General features: G+C 45.2%; 1 protein-coding gene across 2 annotated transcripts; it reads left to right on the top strand.

Moving 5' to 3' along the window:
• The first annotated feature begins 3,892 nt into the window (after positions 1 to 3,892).
• snapc5 (small nuclear RNA activating complex, polypeptide 5) lies at positions 3,893 to 19,481 on the top strand. 2 transcript variants are annotated; one of them, XM_021595528.2, is made up of 4 exons: positions 3,893 to 4,012; positions 6,199 to 6,318; positions 17,737 to 17,814; positions 17,901 to 19,481. In XM_021595528.2, the coding sequence occupies exons 2-4, from the start codon at positions 6,229 to 6,231 to the stop codon at positions 18,087 to 18,089; spliced, it is 357 nt and encodes a 118-aa protein (XP_021451203.2). In that variant the 5' UTR covers positions 3,893 to 4,012; positions 6,199 to 6,228; the 3' UTR covers positions 18,090 to 19,481. The 2 variants fall into 2 exon arrangements, with proteins under 2 accessions (XP_021451203.2, XP_021451202.2); XM_021595527.2 differs by having other exon boundaries at positions 3,939 to 4,179.
• The last annotated feature ends 3,019 nt before the right edge of the window (positions 19,482 to 22,500 follow it).

Here is a 22,500-nt window from a genome sequence, read left to right as displayed (position 1 = left end):
TAGGGGTAAAGGATAGATAATAGACAGTAACAGCAGTATACTGTAGGTAGGGGTAAAGGATAGATAATAGACAGTAACAGCAGTATACTGTAGGTAGGGGTAAAGGATAGATAATAGACAGTAACAGCAGTATACTGTAGGTAGGGGTAAAGGATAGATAATAGACAGTAACAGCAGTATACTGTAGGTAGGGGTAAAGGATAGATAATAGACAGTAACAGCAGTATACTGTAGGTAGGGGTAAAGGATAGATAATAGACAGTAACAGCAGTAATCGCCAACCGGACTATTTATCAGTCGTATGACTTGGGGGTAAAAGCTTATTAGGGTTCTGGATTAATTGGATGGCTGGAGACTTCCTCTGACACCGCCTGGTATAGAGGTCCTGGATGGCAGGGAGCTTGGCCCCAGGGATGTACTGGGTCGTACCACTGTACCCTCTGTAGCGCCTTCCTCTGACACCGCCTGGTATAGAGGTCCTGGATGGCAGGGAGTTGGCCCCAGTGATGTACTGGGTCGTACGCACTACCCTCTGTAATGCCTTCCTCTGACACCGCCTGGTATAGAGGTCCTGGATGGCAGGGAGCTTGGCCCCAGTGATGTACTGGGCTATACGCACTACCCTCTGTAGCGCCTTCCTCTGACACCGCCTGGTATAGAGGTCCTGGATGGGAGGGAGCTTGGCCCCAGTGATGTACTGGGCTGTACACACTACCCTCTGTAGCTCCTTCCTCTGACACCGCCTGGTATAGAGGTCCTGGATGGCAGGGAGCTTGGCCCCAGTGATGTACTGGGTCGTACGCACTACCCTCTGTAGCTCCTTCCTCTGACACCGCCTGGTATGGAGGTCCTGGATGGCAGGGAGCTTGGCCCCAGTGATGTACTGGGCTGTACACACTACCCTCTGTAGCTCCTTCCTCTGACACCGCCTGGTATAGAGGTCCTGGATGGCAGGGAGCTTGGCCCCAGTGATGTACTGGGTCGTACGCACTACCCTCTGTAGCTCCTTCCTCTGACACCGCCTGGTATAGAGGTCCTGGATGGCAGGGAGTTGGCCCCAGTGATGTACTGGGTCGTACGCACTACCCTCTGTAATGCCTTCCTCTGACACCGCCTGGTATAGAGGTCCTGGATGGCAGGGAGCTTGGCCCCAGTGATGTACTGGGCTATACGCACTACCCTCTGTAGCACCTTGCAGTCGGAGGCTGAGCAGTTGCCATACCAAGCGGTAGGGCTAGGCAATATGGCAAATAAATCATCACGATATATATATTTTTTGTCATTCGATAACGATGATTTTCACAATATTAATCATATGCTTCAGACTAAAGAATGCCTAATGCCTGAACCAATCACTAGGGGGCGGCAGGTAGCCTAGTGGTTAGAGCGTTGGGTCAGTAACCAGCAGGTAGCCTAGTGGTTAGAGCGTTGGGTCAGTAACCAGCAGGTAGCCTAGTGGTTAGAGTGTTGGGTCAGTAACCAGCAGGTAGCCTAGTGGTTAGAGCGTTGGGTCAGTAACCAGCAGGTAGTCTAGTGGTTAGAGTGTTGGGTCAGTAACCAGCAGGTAGCCTAGTGGTTAGAGCGTTGGGTCAGTAACCAGCAGGTAGACTAGTGGTTAGAGCGTTGGGTCAGTAACCAGCAGGTAGCCTAGTGGTTAGAGCGTTGGGCCAGTAACCAGCAGGTAGCCTAGTGGTTAGAGAGTTGGACTAGTAACCAGCAGGTAGTCTAGTGGTTAGAGCGTTGGGCCAGTAACCAGCAGGTAGTCTAGTGGTTAGAGCGTTGGGTCAGTAACCAGCAGGTAGTCTAGTGGTTAGAGCGTTGGGTCAGTAACCAGCAGGTAGCCTAGTGGTTAGAGCGTTGGACTAGTAACCAGCAGGTAGCCTAGTGGTTAGAGTGTTGGGTCAGTAACCAGCAGGTAGTCTAGTGGTTAGAGCGTTGGGTCAGTAACCAGCAGGTAGCCTAGTGGTTAGAGCGTTGGGTCAGTAACCAGCAGGTAGTCTAGTGGTTAGAGCGTTGGGTCAGTAACCAGCAGGTAGCCTAGTGGTTAGAGCGTTGGGTCAGTAACCAGCAGGTAGTCTAGTGGTTAGAGCGTTGGGTCAGTAACCAGCAGGTAGCCTAGTGGTTAGAGCGTTGGGTCAGTAACCAGCAGGTAGCCTAGTGGTTAGAGCGTTGGGTCAGTAACCAGCAGGTAGCCTAGTGGTTAGAGCGTTGGGTCAGTAACCAGCAGGTAGCCTAGTGGTTAGAGCGTTGGGTCAGTAACCAGCAGGTAGCCTAGTGGTTAGAGCGTTGGGTCAGTAACCAGCAGGTAGCCTAGTGGTTAGAGCGTTGGGTCAGTAACCAGCAGGTAGCCTAGTGGTTAGAGCGTTGGGTCAGTAACCAGCAGGTAGCCTAGTGGTTAGAGCGTTGGGTCAGTAACCAGCAGGTAGCCTAGTGGTTAGAGCGTTGGACTAGTAACCAGCAGGTAGCCTAGTGGTTAGAGTGTTGGGTCAGTAACCAGCAGGTAGTCTAGTGGTTAGAGCGTTGGGTCAGTAACCAGCAGGTAGCCTAGTGGTTAGAGCGTTGGGTCAGTAACCAGCAGGTAGTCTAGTGGTTAGAGCGTTGGGTCAGTAACCAGCAGGTAGCCTAGTGGTTAGAGCGTTGGGTCAGTAACCAGCAGGTAGTCTAGTGGTTAGAGCGTTGGGTCAGTAACCAGCAGGTAGTCTAGTGGTTAGAGCGTTGGGTCAGTAACCAGCAGGTAGCCTAGTGGTTAGAGCGTTGGGTCAGTAACCAGCAGGTAGCCTAGTGGTTAGAGCGTTGGGTCAGTAACCAGCAGGTAGCCTAGTGGTTAGAGAGTTGGGTCAGTAACCAGCAGGCCAGCAATCTCCAGATAACAAGGTGAACAAAATTAGGGCACGGGTTGCCTTCCAGAGAGACACCAGAGATTGTAACATTCTCTGTTTCACGGAAACATGTCTCACTCGGGATGTGTTGTCAGAGTTGGTACAGCCACCTGGTTTCTTCACGCATCGCGCTGACAGAAACAAACGTCTCTCTGGTAAGACGGTGGGTGGAGGTGTACATGCCTTATGATTAACAACTCAAACTGCAAAAAACATTACATTAATTACTATAGAATATACACTAGTTATTTAATACAGTATTTATAGTATAGTTAACTGTAAATACTACAGTATAATACAGTGTACTACGGTAAATACACTAAAACACTATAGTGAATACAGTAGTATTTATAGTATAGTTAACTGTAAATACTACAGTATAATACAGTGTACTGCAGTAAATACACTAAAACACTATAGTGAATACCGTAGTATTTATAGTATAGTTAACTGTAAATACTACAGTATAATACAGTGTACTACAGTAAATACACTAAAACACTATAGTGAATACAGTAGTATTTATAGTATAGTTAACTGTAAATACTACAGTATAATACAGTGTACTACAGTAAATACACTAAAACACTATAGTGAATACAGTAGTATTTATAGCATTATATTTTTTCATGTGGGCATGAGGTCAGAAAATAGGCCCTTTTTAGCTCACAGATTCACCCTATATTAGGAGACATTTTATACTGGTACGGAGACAGAGACAGAGAAAGTGGCCTAAGATATGTCTACCAACAGCATACAGGCCAGCTGAAAACCAGTTCCTGAAAGTTTACAACTAGTTGGCTACATAAGCAGAACTGAGGTCCAAAAATGAACTACCTTTTTTGGGGTAACATCAGAGATAATCTAATGTTGATCATTTTATAACATTATGAATCATTTGATTAAAAACCGACTTTGTCATCATCATCATCATGTCCAATCAGCCTACCGAACCGGAAGATCCCGTGTGTGTGTAATGTTGTAGGAGACCACAACACGGCGCTAAAGGGTCACATCAAACTGCTGAGATGTGGGCGGAAAGTGAACCCGGAAATGTGCGGAAGGAAAACCACGTGAATGAACAACGGAGGCTACAACAACATAACGAGTAGCATTTGATCATCAGCGCTATGGTAAACTAGACTGTTATAACGCTGTTGATGTGTCATTCAAATATGACATGAGTTTATTAGCTGGCTAGTTATCCATCAATGTGCACGTTGCTGGCCTGCAAGTGGCCTTGTATTTGCTGCAAAGAGGAGATACACAAACGAACCATTTTTTTTCTGTGTGTGTGAAGGTTTGTGAAATATATAGAAAGCTAATTGTGGATGATTTGACAAATCTGAGGTTGTTGTTGGTAGTATATTAGCTAACTATCTTAATAAGACAACGTTAAATGATGTTATGTGACATATTATTTTTTCCTGATTGCATTTGCTGCAGAGGGGGTGTTATTTTAACATGGTCTAGCTATAATGTTGTATAAACGTTGACAAATGGGAACGTAAAAGCAAATTTAGACTGTCTCTCGACAGCTTTAGGCAGCATCCTCCCTCGACGGAGTAAATGGGGAAACCGAGGCTTTCTGAAGTGAAGGCTTCGACGCTTCCCCCCAAATTGTGCCGGAAGAGAATTAATTTAATCAGATCTTAATGATCTGTTTATAATGCACATTTAGTGACAGAGGTGAATCCGTTTTCATTATAACACCGTGGTACAGCGGTAAGTTACAATTCCAGATTTGCATCATGCTTCTCATTTTTGTCTTCCAAGTTGATTATTTGTACAAAAAAATGAATCTATGGCATTATTTGGGATGCTTAAGACGCGTATACTAAATAAAAACTAATTATTTGAACAACCGTGCAAAAGAGGAGAAAAAAAATACATCAAAATAGTGTGCAATATACGCTCAAGACCCTGAATGTTCCCTCCTCTACCTGCTAAACGAGCTACCGGTCAGGATAACGTGTTTCGGTCAAATCTAAGCAGGACGGTGGCCAGCAGAGGTCGGAAATCAGTGGCGTTTTGCGACACCCGGTTTGAAAAACCACGTGATCAAACGACGCTTGGGGACGTCATTCGTGACGTCCTTCTGATAAAGTGATAGTCAGTTAAGAACAAATTATTATTTACAATGACGGCCTGTCAAAAAAAGGCCTCCTGCGTGGACGGGGGCTAGGATTACAAATTTACATTTTTTAAATAAAAATATAGGACCAAATATACATCACGACAAGAGAGACAACAACACTACATAAAGAGAGACCTAAGATAACAACACAACATGACAACACAGCACGGTAGCAGCACAACATGGTAGCAGCACAAAGCATGGTACAACTGTCAGTAAGAGTGGCCATGACTGAGATATCGGCACACTGCTTTGAAGTTGGTTGCTTACTGATTTCAACGCATGTCTCCGCTCCGGTATGAGACGTGTATACATATCACTACTACAGAGTGATTTGTAATGTTTTGACGAAGGGTTAGCTTATCTAACGTTACTGTGACTAGATGCAGCACATCCCTGATCAATACAAACCCTAACAGCTAACGCTATCTTCTGTACTCAACCAACCAGGAAGTTCATGATCATGACTGAATGTGGGGGAGCCAATTAGCTCTAGTTTAGGCCCCTGTAATATGGATGGAGTTGAGTTTACTGAGCTAGGTAGACAATCGCTACAGTAAGTTTGCTAAAGCCTACATATGTTGTTTTATTTAACATGTATTTAACTAGGCAAGTCAGTTAACACATTCTTATTTACAATGAGGGCCTTCCCCCGGGCCCGGACGACGCTGGGCCAATTGTGCGCCGCCCTATGGGACTCCCAATCACGGCCGGTTGTGATACAGCCTGGAATCAAACCAGGGTCTGTAGTGACGCCTCTAGCACTGAGATGCAGTGCCCTTAGACCGCTGCACCACTCGGGAGCCCTATTATAGTGAGTTTACTAATATAGCCTGACTATAGCCTGCTGTATTTGCCTGTCTGAACCCACACGACATCATGATAAGTCCACTACAAGAGCTGAAGAAGGAAGATACATACTAATGCAACTGGTGTGAAACGGCTAGCTAGTGCGCTAGTTGCATTTCAATCGGTGACATCACTCGCTCTGAGACCTTGAAGTAGTTGTTTCCCTTGCTCTGCCAAATGCTGTAGCTTTTTTGAGGAGCCAGAGGTAACGATGCTTCGAGGGTAACGTTGTTGTTGTTGTTGTTGTTCAAAGGGAACTCTGGTTCAAGCCCAGGTTGGGGCGAGGAGAGTGACGGAAGCAACACTGTTACACTAATACTGTATGTCTCTCAGTATTTAGGAATGGTCTAACCACCAGACACCATGTTGAGTCGTCTACAGGAGCTGAAGAAGGAGGAGGAGACTCTCCTGAAGATTAAAGTTATGCTGCAGGACCAGCTCAACAGACTCAAGGTACCTTCTATTTTACCTCACCTATGTAAATATGTATGGTATCCTTCCCTCCTCCTCCAAGTATTTATTATATTCATTATGGATCCCCATTAGTCCCTGTTACCAAGGCAGCAGCTACTCTTCCTGGGGTTTATTATGGATCCCCATTAGTCCCTGTTACCAAGGCAGCAGCTACTCTTCCTGGGGTTTATTATGGATCTCCACTAGTTCCTGCCAAGGCAGCAGCTACTCTTCCTGGGGTTTATTATGGATCCCCATTAGTTCCAGCAACGGCAGGAGCTACTCTTCCGGGGGTTTATTATGGATCCCCATTACTTCCTGCCAAGGCAGCAGCTACTCTTCCTGGTGTTTATTATGGATCCCCATTAGTTCCTGTCAAGGCAGCAGCTACTCTTCCTGGGGTTTATTATGGATCCCTATTAGTTCCTGCCAAGGCAGCAGCTACTCTTCCTGGGGTTTATTATGGATCCCCATTAGTTCCTGTTAAGGCAGCAGCTACTCTTCCTGGGGTTTATTATGGATCCCCATTAGTTCCTGCCAAGGCAGCAGCTACTCTTCCTGGGGTTTATTATGGATCCCCATTAGTTCCTGTCAAGGCAGCAGCTACTCTTCCTGGGGTTTATTATGGATCCCCATTAGTTCCTGCCAAGGCAGCAGCTACTCTTCCTGGGGTTTATTATGGATCCCCATTAGTTCCTGTCAAGGCAGCAGCTACTCTTCCTGGGGTTTATTATGGATCCCCATTAGTTCCTGTCAAGGCAGCAGCTACTCTTCCTGGGGTTTATTATGGATCCCCATTAGTCCCTGTTACCAAGGCAGCAGCTACTCTTCCTGGGGTTTATTATGGATCCCCATTTGTTTCTGTTGCCAAGGCAGCAGCTACTCTTCCTGGGGTTTATTATGGATCCCCATTAGTTCCTGCCAAGGCAGCAGCTACTCTTCCTGGGGTTTATTATGGATCCCCATTAGTCCCTGTTACCAAGGCAGCAGCTACTCTTCCTGGGGTTTATTATGGATCCCCATTAGTTTCTTTTGCCAAGGCAGCAGCTACTCTTCCTGGGGTTTATTATGGATCCCCATTAGTTCCTGCCAAGGCAGCAGCTACTCTTCCTGGGGTTTATTATGGATCCCCATTAGTTCCTGCCAAGGCAGCAGCTACTCTTCCTGGGGTTTATTATGGATCCCCATTAGTTCCTGCCAAGGCAGCAGCTACTCTTCCTGGGGTTTATTATGGATCCCCATTAGTCCCTGTTACCAAGGCAGCAGCTACTCTTCCTGGGGTTTATTATGGATCCCCATTAGTTTCTGTTGCCAAGGCAGCAGCTACTCTTCCTGGGGTCCAGCAACATTAATGCAGTTCTATAGAATTCTAAATATTACATTTCATGACACATATTTACAACACATTGTGTGTTTTCCCTCAGGGCACTACTACCACATACACTACATGGCCAAAAGTATGTAGACACCTGCTCGTCGAACATCTCATTACAAAATCATGAGCATTAATATTGGAGTTGGTCCCCCCCCCCTTTGCTGCCGTCACTCTTCTGCGAAGGCTTTCCACTAGATGTTGGAACATTGCTGCTATAACAGCCTCCACTCTTCTGGGAAGGCTTTCCACTAGATGTTGGAACATTGCTGCTATAACAGCCTCCACTCTTCTGGGAAGGCTTTCTACTAGATGTTGGAACATTGCTGCTATAACAACCTCCACTCTTCTGGGAAGGCTTTCCACTAGATGTAGGAACAGTGCTACTATAACAGCCTCCACTCTTCTGGGAAGGCTTTCCACTAGATGTTGGAACATTGCTGCTATAACAGCCTCCACTCTTCTGGGAAGGCTTTCCACTAGATGTTGGAACATTGCTGCTATAACAGCCTCCACTCTTCTAGGAAGGCTTTCCACTAGATGTTGGAATATTGCTGCGGAGACTTACTTCCATTCAGCCACAAGAGCATTAGTGAGGTCGGGTACTGATGTTGGGCGGTTAGCCCTGGCTCGCAGTCGGCGTTCCAATTCGGTGTTCGATGAGGTTGAGTTCAGGGCTCTGTGCAGGCCAGTCAAGTTCTTCCACACAGATCTCAACAAACCATTTCTGTAGGGACCTGGCTTTGTGCACGGGGGCATTGTCATGCTGAAACAGGACAGGGCCTTCCACAAACTGTTGCCAAAAAGTTGGAAGCACAGAATTGTCTAGAATGTCATTGTATGCTGTAGCGTTAATGTTCCCTTTTACTGGAACTAAGGGGCCCGAAACATGAAAAACAGCCCCAGGCCATTATTCCTCCTCCACCAAACTTTACAGTTGGCACTATGCATTGGGGCAGGTAGCGTTCTCCTGGCATCTGCCAACCCCAGATTAGTTCGTCGGACTGCCAGGTGGTGAAGCGCGATTCATCACTCCAGAGAATGCGTTTTCACTGCTCCAGAGTCCAATGGCGGCGAGCTTTACACCACTCCAGACGACACTTGGCATTGCGCATGGTGACCTTAGGTTTATGTGCGGCTGCTCGGCCGTGGAAACCCATTTCATGAAGCTCCCAGCGAACAGTTCTTGTGCTGACGTTGCTTCCAGAGGCAGTTTGGAACTCGGTTGTGAGTGCTGCAACCAAGGACAGACGCTGCGCTCTTCAGCACTCGGCCTTCCATTTCTGTGAGCTTGTGTGGCCTACCACTTTGCGGCTGAGCCATTGTTGCGCCTAGACGTTTCCACTTTACAATAACCGGGGAAGCTCTAGCAGGGCAGACATTTGACGAAGTGACTTGATGGAAAAATGGCATCCTACGACAGTGCCATGTTAAAAATCACTTAGCTCTTCAGTAAGGCCATTCTATGGCCAATGTTTGTCTATGGAGATGTCATGGCTGTGTGCTCAATTTTATACACCCGTCATCAACGGGTGTGGCTAAAATAGCAGAATCCACTAATTTGAAGGGGTGTCCACATACTTTTGGTGTATTTAGGACTAACTTATTCCTTGCCATCCACTCTGAAACTAACTGTAGCTCTTTGTTGAGTGTTGCAGTCATTTCAGTCTCTGTAGTAGCTGATGTGTATAGTGTTGAGTGTTGCAGTCATTTCAGTCACTGTAGTAGCTGACGTGTATAGTGTTGAGTGTTGCAGTCATTTCAGTCTCTGTAGTAGCTGATGTGTATAGTGTTGAGTGTTGCAGTCATTTCAGTCACTGTAGTAGCTGACGTGTATAGTGTTGAGTGTTGCAGTCATTTCAGTCTCTGTAGTAGCTGACGTGTATAGTGTTGAGTGTTGCAGTCATTTCAGTCACTGTAGTAGCTGACGTGTATAGTGTTGAGTGTTGCAGTCATTTCAGTCACTGTAGTAGCTGACGTGTATAGTGTTGAGTGTTGCAGTCATTTCAGTCGCTGTAGTAGCTGACGTGTATAGTGTTGAGTGTTGCAGTCATTTCAGTCACTGTAGTAGCTGACGTGTATAGTGTTGAGTGTTGCAGTCATTTCAGTCGCTGTAGTAGCTGACGTGTATAGTGTTGAGTGTTGCAGTCATTTCAGTCACTGTAGTAGCTGACGTGTATAGTGTTGAGTGTTGCAGTCATTTCAGTCACTGTAGTAGCTGACGTGTATAGTGTTGAGTGTTGCAATCATTTCAGTCTCTGTAGTAGCTGACGTGTATAGTGTTGAGTGTTGCAGTCATTTCAGTCGCTGTAGTAGCTGACGTGTATAGTGTTGAGTGTTGCAGTCATTTCAGTCGCTGTAGTAGCTGACGTGTACAGTGTTGAGTCAGCCACACACATAGACACACTGGCTTTACTCAAAGCAGCTCAAAGCAGCAAAACAGCTCCCACAATCTTTTTAATCGTCAATTTCTCTCAGCCAATCATCAGTCATTTGTGTAACTGCTGTGCTTGTTGAGTGTCCTTCCCTATCAGCGTGCTGAAAGTCATTGTTGTCAATTTGTTTACTGTGAAATAGTATCTGGTCAGACACCATTTTTTCCCCCCAAAAGTTTACTACGGGTTGGTTAACAGGCTGATTGTTTGTCTATTTGAGCCAGTAAAGGGTGCTTACTTTTACTTCCCCCCCCCCCCCCAGGCCTGAGGGAACACACTTTGTAGGAGGCTTAGATTGAAGATGTGGCAAATAGGAGTGACAATACCGTCCGCTATTATCCTCGGTAATTTTCCATCCAAGTTGTCAGACCCCGGTGGCTTGTCATTGTTCATAGACACTTTTTAAAAAAATTTTTTACTCTTCCTAATTTTACGGAATTCAAAATTACAATGCTTGCCTTCATAATTTGGTCCGATATACTTGGATGTGTAGTGTCGGCCTTTGTTGCTGGATGGCATGTCATCCCTAAGTTTGCTAATCTTGCCGATGCCATTAAAGTAGTTGGCAATATCAGTGGGTTTTGTGATGAATGAGCCATCTGATTCAGTGAATGATGGAGCCATCTGATTCAGTGAATGAATGAGCCATCTGATTCAGTGAATGATGGAGCCATCTGATTCAGTGAATGAATGAGCCATCTGATTCAGTGAATGAATGAGCCATCTGATTCAGTGAATGAATGAGCCATCTGATTCAGTGAATGAATGAGCCATCTGATTCAGTGAATGAATGAGCCATCTGATTCAGTGAATGAATGAGCCATCTGATTCAGTGAATGAATGAGTCATCTGATTCAGTGAATGAATGAGCCATCTGATTCAGTGAATGATGGAGTCATCTGATTCAGTGAATGAATGAGCCATCTGATTCAGTGAATGATGGAGCCATCTGATTCAGTGAATGATGGAGCGAGTTTTCATTTTTGCCCCAAAATGTCATTTTAGGTGCTCCGAAGCTTTTTACTATCATTCTTTATATAATTTATCTTTGTTTCATAGTGTAGTTTATTCTTCTTTTTATTGTTAGTTTAGTCACGTTATTTCTCATTTTGCAGTACGTCCAAAAGGCAGCCAGACTTACACGTCGGAAAGTATTCAGACCCCTTTGCTTTCTGCACATTTTGTTACTTTATTCAATAAAACATGGTTTTAGACATTTTTGCATATTTATAAAAAATAAAAAAGCTGAAATACCTTATTTAATTAAGTATTCAGACCCTTTGATATGAGACTCGAAATCGAGCTCCGGTGCATCCTGTTTCCATTGATCTTCCTTGAGATGTTTCTACAACTTGATTGGAGTCCACCTGTGGTAAATTCAATTGATTGAACATGATTTGGAAAGGCACACACCTGTCTATATGAGGTCCCATAGTTGACAGTGCACGTCAGGGCAAAAATCAAGCCATGAGGTCGAAACAATTGTCCTTAGAGAACGAGTCAGATTTGTGTCGAGGCACAGATCTGGGGAAGGGCAGCAAAACATGTCTGCAGCATTGAAGGTCCCCAAGAACACAGTGGCCTCCATCATTCTGAAATGAAAAAAAAGTTTGGAATCAAAGACTCTTCCTAGAGCTGGCCGCCCAACCGAACTGAGCAATCGAGGGAGGTGACCAAGAACCCGATGGTCACTCTGACAGAGCTCTAGTTCCTCTGTGGAGATGGGACAACCTTCCAGAAGGACAACGATCTCTGCAGCACTCCACCAATCGGGACTTTATGGTAGAGTGGCCAGACGGAAGCCACTCCTCAGTAAAAGGCCCTTACAGCCCGCACCTCAGACCATGTGAAACAAGATTCTCTGGTCTGATCCAACCAAGATTGAAATATTTGGCCTGAATGCCAGGTGTCACTTCTAGAGGAAACCTGTCACCATCCCTACGGTGAAGCATTGTAGTGGAAGTATCATGCTGTGGGGATGTTTTTCAGCGGCAGGAACTGGGAGACCAGTCAGGATTGAGAGAAAGATGAACGGAGCAAAGTACAGAGAGATCCTTGATGAAAACCTGCTCCAGAGCACTCAGAACCTCAGACTGGGGCGAAGGTTCACCTTCTAACAAGACAATGATCCTAAGCACAATGCAGGAGTAGCTTCGGGACATGTCTCTGAATGTCCTTGAATAGCCCAGCCAGAGCACTGACTTGAACACGATCAAACATCTCTGGAGAGACCTGAAAATAGCTGTGCAGCGACACTCCCCATCCTGACAGAGCTTGAGAGAATCTGCAGAGAAGAATTTGAGAAACTCCCCAAATACAGGTGTGCCAAGCTTGTCGCGTCATCTCAAGAAGATTCAGAAAACTCGAGGCTGTAATCGCTGCCAAAAGTGTTTCAACAAAGTACTGAGTAAAGGGTCTGAATACTTATGTAAATGTAATAGTTTTTTTTATATATACAGTGCCTTGCGAAAGTATTCGGCCCCCTTGAACTTTGCGACCTTTTGCCACATTTCAGGCTTCAAACATAAAGATATAAAACTGTATTTTTTTGTGAAGAATCAACAACAAGTGGGGCACAATCATGAAGTGGAACGACATTTATTGGATATTTCAAACTTTTTTACCAAATCAAAAACTGAAAAATTGGGCGTGCAAAATTATTCGGCCCCATTAAGTTAATACTTTGTAGCGCCACCTTTTGCTGCGATTACAGCTGTCGCTTGGGGTATGTCTCTATCAGTTTTGCACATCGAGAGACTGACATTTTTTCCCATTCCTCCTTGCAAAACAGCTCGAGCTCAGTGAGGTTGGATGGAGAGCATTTGTGAACAGCAGTTTTCAGTTCTTTCCACAGATTCTCGATTGGATTCAGGTCTGGACTTTGACTTGGCCATTCTAACACCTGGATATGTTTATTTTTGAACCATTTCATTGTAGATTTTGCTTTATGTTTTGGATCATTGTCTTGTTGGAAGACAAATCTCCATCCCAGTCTCAGGTCTTTTGCAGACTCCATCAGGTTTTCTTCCAGAATGGTCCTGTATTTGGCTCCATCCATCTTCCCATCAATTTTAACCATCTTCCCTGTCCCTGCTGAAGAAAAGCAGGCCCAAACCATGATGCTGCCACCACCATGTTTGACAGTGTTCAGGGTGATGAGCTGTGTTGCTTTTACGCCAAACATAACGTTTTGCATTGTTGCCAAAAAGTTCAATTTTGGTTTCATCTGACCAGAGCAACTTCTTCCACATGTTTGGTGTGTCTCCCAGGTGGCTTGTGGCAAACTTTAAGCGACACTTTTTATGGATATCTTTAAGAAATGGCTTTCTTCTTGCCACTCTTCCATAAAGGCCAGATTTGTGCAATATACGACTGATTGTTGTCCTATGGACAGAGTCTCCCACCTCAGCTGTAGATCTCTGCAGTTCATCCAGAGTGATCATGGGCCTCTTTGGCTGCATCTCTGATCAGTCTTCTCCTTGTATGAGCTGAAAGTTTAGAGGGACGGCCAGGTCTTGGTAGATTTGCAGTGGTCTGATACTCCTTCCATTTCAATATTATCGCTTGCACAGTGCTCCTTGGGATGTTTAAAGCTTGGGAAATCTTTTTGTATCCAAATCCGGCTTTAAACTTCTTCACAACAGTATCTCGGACCTGCCTGGTGTGTTCCTTGTTCTTCATGATGCTCTCTGCGCTTTTAACGGACCTCTGAGACTATCACAGTGCAGGTGCATTTATACGGAGACTAGATTACACACAGGTGGATTGTATTTATCATCATTAGTCATTTAGGTCAACATTGGATCATTCAGAGATCCTCACTGAACTTCTGGAGAGAGTTTGCTGCACTGAAAGTAAAGGGGCTGAATAATTTTGCACGCCCAATTTTTCAGTTTTTGATTTGTTAAAAAAGTTTGAAATATCCAATAAATGTCGTTCCACTTCATGATTGTGTCCCACTTGTTGTTGATTCTTCACAAAAAAATACAGTTTTATATCTTTATGTTTGAAGCCTGAAATGTGGCAAAAGGTCACAAAGTTCAAGGGGGCCGAATACTTTCGCAAGGCACTGTAAATATATATATACACATTAGCATAAATGTCTAAAATCCTGTTTTTGCTTTGTCATTATGGGATTGATGAGGGGGGAAAACCATTTAATCAGTGTTAGAATAAGGCTGTGGCCTTTTTAATAAAATGTGGAAACAGTCAAGGGGTCCCAGAGTCAAGTTCCGTATTTCCCTTTTTTTCTTTGCCCCATGGAGTCGCCATGTTTCAATTCCTCATCAATCCACAGGGGATTTAACAGGTTTTTACAGTCATGTTCTTAATGGGTACCTGCTTATTAGTATCTGGGATGAGCAAGTTCATAAATGTGTCAAGAGCAGCGTCTGGTTGCTCCTCATTACACACCACAGACCAGCAGCGTCTGGTTGCTCCTCATTACCCACCACAGACCAACAGCGTCTGGTTGCTCCTCATTACACACCACAGACCAACAGCGTCTGGTTGCTCCTCATTACTCACCACAGACCAGCAGCGTCTGGTTGCTCCTCATTACACACCACAGACCAGCAGCGTCTGGTTGCTCCTCATTACAAACTACAGACCAGCAGCATCTGGTTGCTCCTCATTACACACCACAGACCAGCAGCGTCTGGTTGCTCCTCATTACACACCACAGACCAGCAGCGTCTGGTTGCTCCTCATTACACACCACAGACCAGCAGCGTCTGGTTGCTCCTCATTACAAACTACAGACCAGCAGCGTCTGGTTGCTCCTCATTACACACCACAGACCAGCAGCGTCTGGTTGCTCCTCATTACACACCACAGACCAGGAGCGTCTGGTTGCTCCTCATTACACACCACAGACCAGCAGCGTCTGGTTGCTCCTCATTACAAACTACAGACCAGCAGCATCTGGTTGCTCCTCATTACTCACCACAGACCAGCAGTGTCTGGTTGCTCCTCATTACACACCACAGACCAGCAGCGTCTGGTTGCTCCTCATTACACACCACAGACCAGCAGCGTCTGGTTGCTCCTCATTACACACCACAGACCAGCAGCGTCTGGTTGCTCCTCATTACACACCACAGACCAGCAGCGTCTGGTTGCTCCTCATTACACACCACAGACCAGCAGCGTCTGGTTGCTCCTCATTACACACCACAGACCAACAGCGTCTGGTTGCTCCTCATTACTCACCACAGACCAGCAGTGTCTGGTTGCTCCTCATTACTCACCACAGACCAGCAGCGTCTGGTTGCTCCTCATTACTCACCACAGACCAGCAGCGTCTGGTTGCTCCTCATTACACACCACAGACCAGCAGCGTCCGGTTGCTCCTCATTACTCACCACAGACCAGCAGCGTCTGGTTGCTCCTCATTACACACCACAGACCAGCAGCGTCTGGTTGCTCCTCATTACTCACCACAGACCAGCAGCGTCTGGTTGCTCCTCATTACACACCACAGACCAGCAGCGTCTGGTTGCTCCTCATTACTCACCACAGACCAGCAGCGTCTGGTTGCTCCTCATTACACACCACAGACCAGCAGCATCTGGTTGCTCCTCATTACACACCACAGACCAGCAGCGTCTGGTTGCTCCTCATTACTCACCACAGACCAGCAGCGTCTGGTTGCTATATATCACTATATCACTAAATCAGGCCCAGCCTGTCCTCTTATACACTATATTAGGCCCAGCCTGACCTCTTATACACTATATCAGGCCCAGCCTGACCTCTTATACACTATATTAGGCCCAGCCTGACCTCTTATACACTATATCAGGCCCAGCCTGTCCTCTTATACACTATATTAGGCCCAGCCTGACCTCTTATACACTATATCAGGCCCAGCCTGTCCTCTTATACAGTATATTAGGCCCAGCCTGACCTCTTATACAGTATATTAGGCCCAGCCTTTGGAACTGTGGTTTTCCTAGATACGGCTTCTATATTGTGATCACTACATCCTATTGATCTGGATACTGCTTTCAAGCACATTTCTGCAGCATTAGTAAAGATGTGATCAATACATGTTGATGATGTCATTCCTGTGCTGTTTAACTACCCTGGTAGGTTGACTGATAACCTGAACCAGGTTGCAGGTTCTGGTTACAGTTTGGTTTTTCTTGAGTGGGCAGGTCCTTGAGTAATCACTGATCTGACAAGGCTGGATAGATGAAATCAGGGGTCCCACTTCATGGCTGGATAGATGAAATCAGGGGTCCCACTTCATGGCTGGATAGATGAAATCAGGGGTCCCACTTCAAGGCTGGATAGATGAAATCAGGGGTCCCACTTCATGGCTGGATAGATGAAATCAGGGGTCCCACTTCATGGCTGGATAGATGAAATCAGGGGTCCCACTTCATGGCTGGATAGATGAAATCAGGGGTCCCACTTCATGGCTGGATAGATGAAATCAGGGGTCCCACTTCATGGCTGGATAGATGAAATCAGGGGTCCCACTTCATGGCTGGATAGATGAAATCAGGGGTCCCACTTCATGGCTGGATAGATGAAATCAGGGGTCCCACTTCATGGCTGGATAGATGAAATCAGGGGTCCCACTTCATGGCTGGATAGATGAAATCAGGGGTCCCACTTCATGGCTGGATAGATGAAATCAGGGGTCCCACTTCATGGCTGGATAGATGAAATCAGGGGTCCCACTTCATGGCTGGATAGATGAAATCAGGGGTCCCACTTCATGGCTGGATAGATGAGATATTTCAAATCAAATTGTATTAGTCAATGTGAATAGTCTGGGTAGCCATTTGATTAGCTGTTCAGGAGTCTTATGGCTTGGGGGGTAGAAGCTGTTTAGAAGACTCTTGGACCTAGACTTGGTGCTCCGGGACCGCTTGCCGTGCTGTAGCAGAGAGAACAGTCCATGACTAGGGTGGCTGGAGTCTTTGACAATTTTTCGAGCCTTCCTCTGACACCACCTGGTATAGAGGTCCTGGATGGCAGGGAGCTTGGCCCCAGTGATGTACTTGGCCGTTCGCACTACACTCTGTAGTGCCTTGCGGTCGGAGGCCGAGCAGTTGCCATACCAGGCAGTGACGCAACCAGTCAGGATGCTCTCGATGGTGCAGCTGTAGAACTTTTTGAGGATCTGGGGACCCTATGCCAAATCTTTTGAGTTTTCTGAGGGGGAATAGGTTTTGTCATACCCTCTTCACGACTGTCTTGGTGTGTTTGGACCATGTTAGTTTGTTGGTGATGTGGACACCAAGGAACTTGAAGCTCTCAACCTGCTCCTCTACAGCCCCGTCGATGAGAATGGGGGTGTGCTCAGTCCTCTTTTTTTCCCCCCTGTAGTCCACAATCATCTCCTTTTGTCTTGATCTATGAGACCTTTCGGTTTGTCACCTATCAGACCATGTTAGTTCAGCAGGATGCTTGTCAACCCTTTTCAAACAGGGCCTGAAATCCAGAACCTAATATTCCACTTCACGTACTCTGTCATGCTCAACATGTTTAGCATGTCAAGGAGTGGAATGATAACTCGGGGTACCGGTACCTTATGTTACTACCCTCCTGAGTAATGATGGGTAATGCCATATATGACTGTCATTTTTATTTTAATAGTTTGAAGAAGGGGCCCTAAAGTCCATCATCAACGCTCAGACAGACGAAGGTCCTTCACAACCTGCCAGTCCTCCTGAGGTACTGCACACTCGCCTCTCACACACACCTCCCTCACCCCCCCCCCCCCCCCGTTATCTAATAACCTCACCTCCTGTTCCCTGCAGGTTCCTCTGAACCTGGATGACGAAGCAGTGATCAACCAGACCAAACTGCTGCTGAGTGGTCCTGTAGACTACCACATAGAGGAGGAGGAAGAGGAGGAGGAAGATGAGGAGGAGGAAGACGACGACGACAACAACAATGAGCTTGAAGCAGTGCCTGAAGAAGACGAGGAGGACGACGATTATTACTGAGTGGACCTGTCCCAAATGGCCCCCTGTTCCCAATGTAGTGCACTGGGCTTGAGCAGGGACCTGGACAAATGTAGTGCACTACATAGGTAATAGGATGTAATTTGGGACGTTGCCAGTGTATTGACCTCCTAAAGAGGAGATGTGTGTATATATAATATTACAGACTGTTTTTTTTGTTTTGCATCCTGTACTTCTGAAGTTATTATTTATTTATTATTATTATTATTAGTTAAACTACTAACTTACAGTGGGGAAATAAAATGTAGCCTGGGTGCTAGACAGTCTCCGTCTGTTCTTGTCAACTCCTTACTGAAATGTCATGTTTGGCTTGACAAGGACAGCAGTGGAGTTGGCTAGAGTACAAACAGATCTGGGACCAGGCTTATTGTCATTCCATAATGACAGCAGTAGAGTTGGCTAGAGTACAAACAGGTCTGGGACCAGGCTTATTGTCATTCCATAATGACAGCAGTAGAGTTGGCTAGAGCACAAACAGGTCTGGGACCAGGCTTATTGTCATTCCATAATGACAGCAGTAGAGTTGGCTAGAGTACAAACAGATCTGAGAACAGGCTTATTGTCATTCCATAATGACAGCAGTAGAGTTGGCTAGAGTACAAACAGGTCTAGGACCAGGCTTATTGTCATTCCATAATGACAGCAGTAGAGTTGGCTAGAGTACAAACAGATCTGAGAACAGGCTTATTGCCATTCCATAATGACAGCAGTAGAGTTGGCTAGAGCACAAACAGATCTGGGACCAGGCTTATTGTCATTCCATAATGACAGCAGTAGAGTTGGCTAGAGCACAAACAGGTCTGGGACCAGGCTAGATGTAAATGTATTGATTTACAGTAAGAACATGAACAGGAATGAACTGTGTTCTCCCTCACATTAATTAATAAGGTCTGGGCTACTAAAAGATCTGTTGGTGCTGTATAGCCACTGTTATCATGTTATACATAATATTGTAGCGATCCTTGCTAATATGAGCCACGTTACAATTCCCGCCAAGTGGGTTAACCCTATTGGCACGACACATGGAGGGGTTGTTCTTTCAGGCTCAGCGACCCAGGTTCGCTTCCCTGTCTGGGACCAGGCTGTAAAACCATAGAGTTGTTGTTCCATACCCGGTTCTCGTTCAGTATCTCTCACTGGTCCAGCAGTAATTGTAGTGTTTGTTCCATGCTTGTAGCCCACTGTTCTACTGTTGATGTGTGTGTCTCTGGATGTTGAGGTATGAATCTAGTAGGGTGGTATTCAGAACATACCGTCTCGGTACCATACCGGGGAATACGGTATTACCGAATGTGTACACAAGGGGGACTATTTTTGTTGTTTAAAACTATACTGAACCAAAATAATTAAAAAATGCAACAAGTTCAAAGTTCATATTAAGAAAAATCAGTCAATTGAAAATAAATTCATTAGGCGCTAATCTATGGATTTCACATGATTGGGAATACAGATATGCATCTGTTGGTCACAGGTACCTTCAAAGAAAATGGGATCTCGTTGCGGTATTTCTGTGCATTCAAATTCTCTAAAACGACGCGGCTCATGGTGGAGAAATTAACATTAAATTCTCTGTCAACAGCTCCGGTGGACATTCCTGCAGTCAGTATGCCAATTGCACACTCTCTCAAAACATCTGTGGCATTGTGTTGTGTGACATCTGTGGCATTTTAGAGTGGCCTTTTATTGTCCCCAACACAAGGTGCACCTGTGTAACGATCACGCTGTTTAAATCAGCTTCTTGATATGCCACACCTGTCAGGTGGATGGATTATTTTAGCAAAAGGAGAAATGCTCACTAACAGATTTAAACACATTTGTGCACAAAGTTTTAGAGAAAGAAGCTTTTTGTGTGTATGGACCAATTCTGTGATATTTTATTTCAGCTCATGAAACATGGAACCAACACTTTACCTGTTGCGTTTTTATATTGTTGTTCAGTGTATCTAGGCAACAGGGTTCTTGATCCAGGAGGGGATTTAATGTCTCTACTGTAACCCACGAAGCTTAATGTTGACATCTAGACACTTAGCGGGCAAGTTAGCAAACCAAATGAAACAGCTGGAGCAGTGGCTTAGCATGCAGCCCCCCCCCCCCCCAGTTCCCCGCAACGCCTGCAAATTATACCGTCGGTATTTCTAAATACCCCCTAGAGTGTAGTCCAGAACCAGAGCAAACTTGGATTCAACTACTTTTTATCAAATAACGTCGTTGTGTTTGATTTGATCTCGTCTGTTGCAAATGGAACCAACAGAACATTCCAAAACGACAGCAACCTGACACTGTGTGCCGAGTCAAGCAAACGCTCAAATATTAGGTTTTCAAAAAGAATTTGAACCCAGGTCCCGAGCCAGAGGAATCACGATCTCTCTATTTAATAACAGAGCATGAAACCATGTGTACGCCTGGGCCATATTGGATATAAGGAGACAGACAGACAGTACAGTGGAGATCAATACATTACTGTATCAACGATAACATGCAGACTGTGCAGTATGTTATGAGGGTTAAAATTCATGAGCACAAAATAAAAGAACAATGGCAAGATGGTAGATCTCTTACCGCTTTTCTACTTATAAACACATTTTGCATAAATCAGTTCAAGTTTATACTTTTAATTTTGTAAACTAGTGTTTTATCTCTAAATTCTTTAGGGTGTTTTCACTGATTTCAGTCCTCTTTAAAGTGAACCCTGCGGTGAAACAAAATAACTCCTTTCTCTTTGTGTTCACTTTGCCTTTGAATGAGGACTCAACTCTTCTGCCCGTTCACGTCCCCTGTGTTTTAGTCCGAGTCCTTTATGTTGCCATGTATAGAAAGGACATTCAGTCAATGTACTCTGGGTCTTTACAAAGTACAGGACAAGCCCTTCCATCAGTCCGGACTGCTAGATATTTTAATCATTTATTTTATTTAACCATTACTTAACTAGGCAAGTCCGTTTAGAAAAAATTCTTATTTACAATGACGGACGACGCTGGGCCAATTGTGCACCGTCCTATGGGACTCCCAATCACGGCCGGATGTGATACCGCTTAGATTTTAATAGCTAATAGATTACATTTAGTTAAAATATTAGATATAATAATTGTAATCAGAGGATACTATTAACACGTAAATATTATTGATAACAGAATAAATAGCAGAAGAAGAACCTCTGTAATTGAAAATTGTACCGTTACACCCAAAGTAGGCTATTACCCCTATAAGAAATATAATTGATTTTGTACCCTACGTCGTATTCTCCCACTATTCAAACCCCACAATCAATAAACAGCGTATGAAGCTCTCTTAGCCTATCGATCACATGTTGCAAAAAAAATAAATAATAATCTCTACATCCTTGACAATCGCTAATCAAATAAAATTAAAAACAGCACACGTTTTTTTTCAGCGAACCTGGCGTGTAATCATTAGTCAAACAGTCATCTAAAACGAGAGCTTCTATTGGACAACTTCAGGTAAACTCCTCCCCGTTCCGTTCCCGTCTAAGAAACGTTTTGCAACAGAATTGCCATAATGAAAGTGCTGGAGTACAGAGCCAAAACAACAATAACAAAAATGTGTCACTGGCCCAATACTTTTGGAGTTTACTGAACTTTACATGGTATAAGCCATCTCACTCTGAGGTAAATCAAGGTTACACAGCACACAAATCATGTCATAATAATACTGTACATTCCTGTTCTAATTTAATGACACCTATCCATAGATTAGGTCACCCACTCCATCCCTACTGATAACGCAGTGCCAACATTTTCCTCTGGTCCACCTCCACCCACCCACACATCCAACCAACCATTCAGCATTTTCTGAAAGGGGTAACAATGCACAGTGGATCACAATAAGGCCTGCTGTTTCTCAGCCTGCTACCGGACAACAAGGCTTGCTGTTTTCAGCCTGCTACCAGACAACAAGGCCTGCTGTTTTCAGCCTGCTACCGGACAACAAGGCCTGCTGTTTTCAGCCTGCTACCGGACAACAAGGTCTGCTGTTTTCAGCCTGCTACCGGACAACAAGGCTTGCTGTTTTCAGCCTGCTACCAGACAACAAGGCCTGCTGTTTTCAGCCTGCTACCAGACAACAAGGTCTGCTGTTTTCAGCCTGCTACCAGACAACAAGGCTTGCTGTTTTCAGCCTGCTACCAGACAACAAGGCCTACTGTTTTCAGACTGCTACCAGACAACAAGGTCTGCTGTTTTCAGCCTGCTACCGGACAACAAGGCTTGCTGTTTTCAGCCTGCTACCAGACAACAAGGCCTGCTGTTTTCAGCCTGCTACCAGACAACAAGGCCTACTGTTTTCAGACTGCTACCAGACAACAAGGCCTGCTGTTTTCAGCCTGCTACCAGACAACAAGGCTTGCTGTTTTCAGCCTGCTACCAGACAACAAGGC

This window comes from Oncorhynchus mykiss, chromosome 30 (assembly GCF_013265735.2).
Source record: "Oncorhynchus mykiss isolate Arlee chromosome 30, USDA_OmykA_1.1, whole genome shotgun sequence".
NCBI lineage: Eukaryota > Metazoa > Chordata > Actinopteri > Salmoniformes > Salmonidae > Oncorhynchus > Oncorhynchus mykiss.
This window is presented reverse-complemented; position numbering and strand designations above follow the sequence as displayed.

What these genes read in the sequence shown, in the direction of transcription:
- snapc5 (XM_021595528.2), top strand. Translation starts at nt 6,229, where the DNA reads ATGTTGAGTCGTCTACAGGAGCTGAAGAAGGAGGAGGAGACTCTCCTG. An exon ending in ACCAGCTCAACAGACTCAAG is followed by an intron (nt 6,319 to 17,736) that starts GTACCTTCTATT and finishes TTATTTTAATAG; the next exon opens with TTTGAAGAAGGGGCCCTAAA. An exon ending in AACCTGCCAGTCCTCCTGAG is followed by an intron (nt 17,815 to 17,900) that starts GTACTGCACACT and finishes TGTTCCCTGCAG; the next exon opens with GTTCCTCTGAACCTGGATGA.